The sequence below is a fragment of the Sceloporus occidentalis genome, unplaced genomic scaffold (genome assembly GCF_023333645.1).
Source record: "Sceloporus occidentalis isolate IW3139 unplaced genomic scaffold, rSceOcc1.0.p SCAF_4, whole genome shotgun sequence".
Classification (NCBI taxonomy): Eukaryota; Metazoa; Chordata; class Lepidosauria; order Squamata; family Phrynosomatidae; genus Sceloporus; species Sceloporus occidentalis.
In genome coordinates this window covers 88,949,823-88,959,703 of record NW_028316984.1, presented here as the reverse complement: position 1 = coordinate 88,959,703, position 9,881 = coordinate 88,949,823, and the positions used below count along the sequence as shown (strand labels likewise).

The following is a 9,881-nucleotide window of genomic DNA, read 5'->3' as shown; positions in this document are numbered from 1 at the left end:
AAGCATGAATGTAGAGTTATAGGTACTCCTTAGGGTTGCCATGTCCTCCATTTCCACTTCTGTCCAGGAGGAATCCCCAAATGGTCCTCCATTTTGAGCCTGCCTAAGGAGCATGCTTTGGCCTGGCCCTGCCCTCCACTTAGGCTTGAGGAGGACCCTGCCCAAAAGCCCTCTCAGGAGAGCTACTGCCAGCTGCCCCCTCCGCTGGGCTGCCCTGAGCAGCAGGTGAGGAAGGGGCTGGCTCTCTCCCTCTCTTTTCCCCCTCCTTCCTCCCTTCTTTTCTCTTTCTCTCCCCAGCCTGGGCGCGGAAGTTCCTTCTTCGCCCCAAAACCTGGGGAAGGAGAGGAGGAGGGACCCTGCAAGGAGGGAGCCCTGGCTGGGATGCTTCCTGGAGGGAGAGAAGGAGGCTTCCAGGCGGAGCAGCAGGAGGGAGGTTCTTCTCCACCTTGTGGCCCCAGCCGAGAGGAGAGGAAGAAGAAGCGCCATGCAGGTAAGCCACAGCTGCATCCACACTGGAGAAATAATAACCCGGTTTGGCTCCGCTTTAACTCTTTGTCTGGCTCAAGGCTATGGAATTCTGGGAGCTGGAGTTTGTTGTGGGCCCTGGGCGGAGAGTCCGAGGGGAGCCCAAGAGGAGGAAGGAAAGGGCAAAGCGCCGGCTCTCTGGGGCTTTCCCTCCTCCTCCCCCGGGAGAAATGGCCCTCTGGGCAACTAGCCCCCCCTTCTGGAGGAACCTGCCAAGGACCCCCTCCGAGAGGCTGGCCTGCCTGAGTCAACAAGGACTGGCTTGGAGGCACACAGCAACAGACAGGCTGCCCAACGAGAGAGAGAGAGAGAGGGGGGGGGGGAGCCCTTCTTTCCGCTAGAGCTGCCTGCTCTTCCCTCTCAGGTGCACCTGTCACGTCGTTTTCTGGGCAAGACTTGTCCAGAGGGGGCTTGCCATGACCTTCCCCTGAGGCTGAGAGAGTGTGACTGACCCAGGATCACCCAGTGGCTTCCATAGCCGAGTCCCTAGGGATTCAAACCCTAGTGTTCCAAGTCATACTCCAACACCCAAATCACTACAACACACTAGCTCCAGAATTATTTACATCCTGTGCATCTTGACCATCACCAACATCGATCTATATTGATTTCTATAAAAAAAATTTTTGCATAGGAGAGGACTAATATTCAGCATGAAAATTGCAGTTTTACCTGAAAGTCAGATCTCTTTAATTCAGTGGTCCTTACTTCTGAGTAGGCACATAAATGACGTATTGCTTGGTCCTTCTCAGACTTCCCACATATTTTGTTGTTGTGTACTTACAGCCATTTAGGACTTATGGTGACCTCTAAGGCAAGCCTATCATGGGGTCTTCTTGGCAAGATTTATTCAGAGGGGGTTTAACTTTGCTTTCCTCTGAGGGTGAGAGAGTGTGACTTGCCTCTGTATATAAATAAAACAAATTATATGGCTAAGTGGGCACTCAAACCCTGGTCTCCAGAATCCTAGTCCTACACTCAGATAACTACACCAAGGTGGTTGTCTTGAGGAGATTAATAAATACACATTGGCGCTTTACAGAGCGCCCAAAAGGGTGCTCTGCCGGCACTGGTGGTTGCTGCATCAGGGAACCGCAGCGGACAAACCGCACGATTCCTGGATGCAGCAAAAAGAACCCGCAAAAAGCGAGTTCTTTTTGCGGCGCAGAAATGACACCGCAAGGCGCCAATGGCGCACTCGTGGCATCATTTCCGCCGCATGATGTGCGGATGCTAAACGTCCGTGACGTCAAAATGGCAGCGCCCATGTAGAATGGGTGCCACCATTTTGTACACGCTCAGCGCGTACTAGGGTTAGGGGCATCTAGAAAGGACACCCCTTTCTAACCCTAGTACGTGCCACACACATACTTTCCGCCTGTGCAGAACGGGCCATTAATATCTTAGAAAGCCTATAGTTTTGTATTACACCAGGTTCATTAAGATGAAAAAGTCTCCTTGTCTTTTTGCATCATTTATGCAGTTAAAATGTATGATCTGTCATTTATATCAGCTATTCTGGCAAATTGAACTTTCCCCCAAAGGTAATTTTGATGCTGGGCAGAAAGTATTATAAATGCACAGAGTGCTTTATAGTACTGTATTTCCATCTGCCTTACAACTGAAAATGTTATTAGCGGTTAATAGTCTTACCATTGTTTCAGGACCTATATTGTTGAACTAGATTACATGAACTTTGTTGCTCCTTGTTAAAAAGTGTGCCTTAGCATTGATTATACAGTTGTAATGAACTGGAGGGTGTTTGCCAACAAATAAAGCCATATTCAGTTAAGGGGGATAAGTTGTTGTTGTTTTTAAATAGAGCATCCAAAAATTACTTGCTGCTGTTCAGAAAATGAGCACATCAGCACCTCCCACAGGCTTAGAGTCTAGAATTGTTGCTGTTGTTGTGTGCTTTCAAGTTATTTCCAACTTACAACGACCCTATCACACGGTTTTCTTGGCCAGATTTGTTAAGAGGGGGCTTGCTTTTGTCTCCCTTTGTGACGGAGAGAGTGTGACTTGCCCAAGATCATGCCATGGGTTTCCATGACTGAGTGGGGATTTGAACCCTGCTCTGCTGAATCATAGTCCAGCATTCAAAAATATTACACCACGTTGGCCCTAGAATAGTCTCTTTCAAACTGGTGCCCTTCAGAAACTCCCAGCCTGCTATGGTCTGCTATTTGGCAACTTCTCTGAAAGGCACCAGGTTGGAGAAGTCTGATCTAGAATGGCATTTATTAATTTATTTAAATAATTTATACCTCACTATTCTTCTAGTAGACAATTTTTAATTAAAATTATTGTGCACCCTGGTTCTTTGCATGTTTACTCAGGAAAAGTGTGGCTTTACTCTCATATAAAGGGCTGTTAGAATTGCAGTCTAAACTGTGGTGAGATGCAGCAATATTTAAACAGTTCATTAAGTATTTTATTTTTTTATTAGCGTGATTAAAAACAAAAGCAACCTTGAACTGGTTGACACTTTCAGTTTCAGGGAAGCTGGTAGTAGGAAAAGGCATGCAAAATATGCTTATCTACCTGTGTAAGGAAAGTTTCCCAAGAGTTTCATACCTCTAGGGTGGCAGCACAAAGTGGCGGGGAATGAAAGTGAAGCCGGCTGACACTTCCTTATTACTAGTTAACTAGTTCTTTGTTCATTTATTTAAGAAAAAGATTATACCATTTTTCATTGTAAAATTCCCAGAGCAGTTTACAATAAATATAAAATGCAGTGAAACCAGTTGATTAAAAATAACAGTACAGTTGTGAAGCAATAAAGTAGTTTACTAAAACCTAGGGGTAATGCCAGGCAACATTAGCAACCAGGAAAACACCTGGGCAAACAAGTCTTCAACTGACACTGAAATCGCTATATACTGGGGGGGTGTTCCCATTGGCTTATATTCTGTGCTACAAATCGAATCCAAGGTACATCGTTCCTATTAGAAACCGAATTAACTCTAGAACAGTTCTAGAGCAACCCGCAATTGTTCCCACTAAAATGCGAATCGTCAATCGGATTTTAATTTGATCCGTGTTAAAGGCGTATAACCCGTGTTAAAAAAATAGAAGGGTCGAACCAACATTTTTTCCTTGATCCGAGATAGGAATCGGGTTATTTAAATAGGAACGATCAGCCTCAGAAATCTGGATAGCTGGATGGGAGGAGCGGAGTGCGATGGGCTGGCTTGGGGGAGTCGCCCTTTCTGTCTCCATCCGTCGTGGCAGTCGCCATCTTTGCTTCCCTCACCCCTTTGTCCGCTGATAAGGATTTTTTTATTTTTTATTTTAATGGTTTACAGGCGCTTAATCTCTTCAGCGCTTTAAGCACCTGAAGTCCCGGCCACTCAAGCGCCTGCATCTGCCAAAGGACTCTTAAAGTAGGGTTGCCATAAGTCTGGACCTCCTAACCGGGACAAATGTAGGACAAATGTAAGACAAAATTTTCAAATGTAGGGCACATTTTTAAAAATTGGAGGACATGCACAAAAAATTGATGTTTTTAAAAAATGTTACTATAAATGCATGTTTCTTAGGCATGATCAAAATGGAGGACATTTGGGCATTATTCCTAGACCTGTGACGTGCCAACTTCTCCTTCCCTCCTTGCCATCTCAGACCCAAGGCAGCGCTGCCTTCGGTTTGGGAAGGCAAGGAGGGAAGGAGAAACAGCCCGTGCCAACTTCTCCTTCCCTCCTTGCCATCTCAGACCCAAGGCAGCGCTGCCTTCGGTTTGGGAAGGCAAGGAGGGAAGGAGAAACGGCCCGTGCCAACTTCTCCTTCCCTCCTTGCCATCTCAGACCCAAGGCAGCGCTGCCTTCGGTTTGGGAAGGCAAGGAGGGAAGGAGAAACGGCCCGTGCCAACTTCTCCTTCCCTCCTTGCCATCTCAGACCCAAGGCAGCGCTGCCTTCGGTTTGGGAAGGCAAGGAGGGAAGGAGAAATGGCCCGTGCCAACTTCTCATTCCCTCCTTGCCATCTCAGACCCAAGGCAGCGCTGCCTTCGGTTTGGGAAGGCAAGGAGGGAAATGGCCCGTGCCAACTTCTCCTTCCCTCCTTGCCATCTCAGACCCAAGGCAGCGCTGCCTTCGGTTTGGGAAGGCAAGGAGGGAAGGAGAAACGGCCCGTGCCAACTTCTCCTTCCCTCCTTGCCATCTCAGACCTAAGGCAGCGCTGCCTTCGGTTTAGGAAGGCAAGGAGGGAAGGAGAAACGGCCCGTGCCAACTTCTCCTTCCGTCCTTGCCATCTCAGACCCAAGGCAGCGCTGCCTTCGGTTTGGGAAGGCAAGGAGGGAAAGAGAAACGGCCCGTGCCAACTTCTTCCCTCCTTGCTGTCTCAGACCCAAGGCAGCGCTGCCTCCCCCAGCCTGGAGTCTTTCTTCCAAGGCAAGTGCTTTGGGGAGGCAGTTTTCTCTCCCTCAACCATCCTTCCCCACGAATAATTGCAGGACTCATAGGCACTTTAAGCTTCTCCTCATTGGCTCTTTTACAACAAACCGTGAAATTTAAAAGTGACGTTATAATGACGTTGCTTTGATTAACAGCCCCAAAATGGTGAGTGGGAACGAAATAAGGCTAAAACCGGTTTATATATACACTGTTTTATTTGAATAGGAACGAAAGAGGATCACTTAAAGCGAATCAGTTGGTAAATGAGAATGAAGAAAAAAAGCGATTCGGAACGCGGGATAAGACCAGGGTTATTTTGAATCGATTTAACTGATACCGGTGTATTTTAAAGCATTGTAAATCGCAAGTGGGAACACCACCTGGGAAGCCTTTTTAATCTTGATGAAGAGCTAATTTCATGTGAGGACATAACAGAGAACATCCTCCTCCACACTAAATGGACCTGGCTTGGTCCTGGTATGATAAACAGGGTCTCTCTCTCAAGAGTGTAAAGACTATGTAGTGTATATGGAAGAAGGCAGTTAGTCAGATACAGTGGACCCTTGTTATACGCTGGGGTTTGGTTCCAACATCCCCCGTGTATAACAAAATCCGTGTATGCTCAAGTCCCATTAAATATAATGACATAGCAAAATGGTGTCCCTAATAAAAAATGGAACATCAAGGTAAATTTATACTTTTTTGGAACATTTTCAAACCGTGTATGCTTGAATCCGTGTATAAAAAATCTGTGTATAAGAAGGGCCGACTGTATTTGATATAGAGTTGTATGAACAGCCAAGAGAAAGAACTGAAGTTTTTAAGTCCCTGCATATTTGTTCTTGTGTGCCTTCAAGTCATTTCCGACTTATGGCAACCCCAAGGCAAACCTGTCATGGGGTTTCCTTGGCAAGATTTGTTCAAGGGGTGGGGTGGTCTTTTGCCCAAGATGGGTTTCCATGATGGAGTGGGGAGTCAAATCCTGATCTTTAGAGTCCTACTTCGGTGCTGGCCCTGCCTGCACATAGATCCCCAAATAATGAATTGGGAAACAGGAAACAAGAGCTAGGAAACACCTTCAGCTACATACTTAACTCAGTCAACAGGGATGTAGCCAAGGGGGGGATCTTGGGGTCCAGACCCCCCCTTCAATTAGAAAAATGAATGGTGCGTGCTTCTGCGCCGCCGCGTCCAAGCCCCATTATAATGGTGGCACTTAGTCTGGACCCCCCCCCCCTTCCTAAAATCCTGGCTACGTCCCTGCAGTCAATGTGGAGATGAACAGTTAGCAAGCTAAGACAAACAGCAGCCCATCCAACTGGCTTACGATAATAACCTCAGTTGCTTATTTAAATGTCAGTCTACCCTAATATAAAATACTTGCATTAAGAATGTACAAATGTAAACCACATCAGTGCATTTTGGTGCTCCTGGTGTGATGTAACATTGCTTCCAGATTCCATATTGGTTAATTTTTGGCTTTTTATTTTCTTTGTGTTCTAGGGAGGCTTGGAGGGAAAGCAAACTACTTTGGTTTGTTTCTTTTTTAAGTCTGGGCACTTTGTGGCTGCTATACTTAGGGGTACCATGGTCCATATAAGGCTCATAGACTGCACTTTGCCCACCCCTAGGGATGCCATAACCCGGCGGCCCCTGGGACAAACCCGCTTTTGGGGGGGCCCTCCCGGTCCTGGTCTGGTTTGGCCCCCAGCACGGCGCCAACCCACCTTCCCCCACCTCCCCGCGCCCGCGCCGCCCACCTCCTCCTCCTCCTCCGTTCCAGGCCGGGTGGAGGGAGTGAAGGAGGAGGCGGTGCACTTCCTGGCCTGAAACGGAGGTGGGGGAGGGTGGCAGGGAGGCGGGGAGGTGGGGAGGAGGGCGCGGGCACGCGCAGGAGGTGCACCTCCTTCTCCTCCTCCTCCGTTGCAGGCCGTGCCTAGCGGAGGAAGAAGCAGAGGTGCCTGCCTGGCTTGGCGCTCCCTGCCCGCGTGCGCGCCAAGGCAACAGGCAGGCAGCCACCCACTGCCTCCTCCGCCTCGTGCGCCTCCGCGCTGGGCACTTCCTTGGGCCCGGGAGGCATAGGCAGAGGAGGAGGCTGAAGCGGAGGTGGGTGACTGCCTGCCTGCTGCCTTGGCGCGCACGCGGGCAGGGAGCGCCAAGCCAGGCAGGCACCTCTGCCTCTTCCTCTGCCTCCGCCTCTGCCTGCCAGCACCAAGGCAAGCGCCTAGCGCGGAGGCACGCGAGGCGGAGGTGGGTGGCTGCCTGCCTGCTGCCTTGGTGCATGGGCGGGGGGGAGCGCACTAAGGCAGCCACCCACCTCCTCCTCCGCTTGGGCCTGGGAGTCAGAGGAGGAGGAAGGAGGGAGGAAGGAAGGAGGGAGGAAGGAGGAAGGGGGGAGGAAGGAGGGAGGAAGGACAAGGAGGAAGAAGAGGAGGAGGAGGAAGCGGATGATGATGATGATGATGATGATGATGATGATGATGAAATGAGCCAGCTTCTGAGGCACGACCAATGTAAGTTGCTGTGATTTTTACAAACTCATGCACAGTGAAGAAAAACCAAAGTCTCTTGACCAAGTACACACTTCTGAGAAGTACAGTTGAATCCGAGGGCAAATCCACTTCTTGTTAAACCACCTTGACATATTCAGTATGCATAGCATGTTCAGTGTGAAACCCAAAGAGTTCGGTTATTGAATAAGCCTCTGAAATATGCAAGAGATTGCCATGTTAAGTAAAGCCATGTTCAATGCCCAAATGTGCTGTTTGGAATGGGGGGAGGGGGGGTGGCCAGAAAGGGAAAGTACATTTCTGCCATCTGTCTAGGAATAATGCCCAAATGTCCTCCATTTTGATCATGCCTAAGAAACATGCATTTATAGTAACATTTTTTTAAAAAAATCAATTTTTTTCCGCATGTCCTCCATTTTTTAAAAAATTTGCCCTACAATAGAAAATGTTGTCCTACATTTGTCCCGGTTAGGAGGTCCAGACTTATGGCAACCCTACCCACCCCTGTTTTAAAGTCATCTCCTCCTCCTCCTCAGGAAGCTGAGCCTGTATCCTTAGTTCTGGTTTCTTGCTTCTCTGATTTGCCAGAGCTTGGGCTTGATGTTAAGAAGAGTGGATATCATCTCCCATGCCTTCTGTATATGATTACATTATAGATTTTCCAGTTACTTCCAACCATGTTTGTTTTTATGTGAAGGTCCCATTGAATTGTTAGCATTGGCCCCAGTATGCATCATTTATAGTTACTGAGTTGAAAATAATGGACATTAATCTCATAGTACCATGGACATGCCTTTTCCTGGACCATTTTAACCTTTTCTTATCTGCATTTCTTTTGCCACTGGATTCCATACTAATCCATCTTCACAACTTCTTTGTCAAAGACTGAGCTGCTTTTCCCCTCTCCATCTAATGTACATTTAGGCTCTCAGGGCAGATTCCCCATCATTATTATCCCCAATACACTGCTTGGCATACAGCTGAACTGAAATAAATGTCACATAGCAGAAGTAATTATACCCATTCATCTGGTTTATGGCAGCAGTTCTTACATGAGTTTAGCTATAACTACAGACACAGAGATGGATGATTATACTTCAAACTGGGATAATGGGCAGACTTTCACAAAGTGGTTTCACCTCCAGAGAAAAAGAGTAATGTGAACAGAATGTAATATTACCATTTTCTAATCTATATTTTCCTGCACTACCACCAACCAGTAGTTCAAAACATTGTTTCCAATAGGACACCTCAGCATCATAATGCATGAGAAGTAGAAATTCCAAATGGAAAATTTCCTCGTATCACACCACATCAGATAAAGCCTGAACAGTTCCATTTGAGCACCAGGACTAATACCAAGAGAGCTAGCATGGCGTTGTGGTTTTAATCTGGAGATGAGTGTTTGATTCTGCACTCGACCATGAAACCCATTGGGTGACCTTGGGCAAGCCACACTCTCTCAACCTCAGGAGAAGGCAATGGCAAACTTCCTCTGAACAAATCTTGCCAGAAAAAAACATGATAGGGTTGCCTTAGGGTCACTATAAGTCAGAAACAACTTAAAGGCATACTACTGTTGGCCCTTCTTACACACAAGCATCCACGGTTTGAAAATGTTCAAAAAAAGTATAAATTTCAAATATCAAACCTTGATTTTCCATTTTTTGTAAGGGAAACCATTTTGCTATGTCATATTTAATGGGACTTGAGCATATACAGATTTTGTTATACACGGGGGATCTTGGAACCAAACCCCAGCGTATAACAAGGGTCTACTGTATAAACAGCAACAAACTAGCACTAAGAGTACCACCAAGACAACCCAGCATTAGCTTCAAGATCTGGTATGCCATTTGTTTCTGGTGATTTCTTTCTCCTACATGACTCATTAGAAAATACAGTAATGCTGAGGAAAGTAGAAAGAGGTAGGAGAGGAAGGTTACCTTAAAGATGGTTTTATTTAATAAAGGAAGCCACAGTCCTGAGTTTACAGGACCCGAGCAGAGTTGTTGATGGCCAGGACTCTTGGAGATTTCTCATTCACAGAGATGCCATAAGTGAAAGATGAACTTAGTTTTTTGTGGGTTTTTCAGGCTATGTGGCCATGTTCTAGCAAAGTTTCTTCCTGACGTTTCGCCATCATCTGTGGCTGGCATCTTCAGAAAATGTTTGCCTGGAAAGGACTTGGCTATATATATTGTGTGATCTGGAAAGGCAGGAGTGATTTGCATGTGTGTTGTTGGTTGCTAATGGCAGGCCTCAGGGTGTGAGGGTCTGCACAAGAGGACTAACATTAAAAAACTATGGATGCTGGCCATGAAAGCCTTCAACTTCACATTGAAAGCTGAACTGATGATGATAATTAGCAATAAGCAGCAATTGTAGGAATACAAGGCTTAAAAGTAAACCCCCATGTATTTCTGATAAGGATTTTCTTCATGACCTTCTTTA

At 46.8% G+C, this 9,881-nt stretch overlaps 1 protein-coding gene across 2 annotated transcripts in view; it reads left to right on the top strand.

Moving 5' to 3' along the window:
- Positions 1 to 428: 428 nt before the first annotated feature.
- The window catches only part of ANO9 (anoctamin 9), a 70,182-nt gene continuing 60,729 nt past the window's right edge, over positions 429 to 9,881 (top strand). For both annotated transcript variants that reach the window (XM_089520805.1, XM_089520804.1), the window contains exon 1: positions 429 to 490. In XM_089520805.1, coding sequence (XP_089376931.1) covers positions 485 to 490 — 6 coding nt within the window. In that variant the 5' untranslated portion in view covers positions 429 to 484. The remainder of the gene's footprint in view (positions 491 to 9,881) is intronic.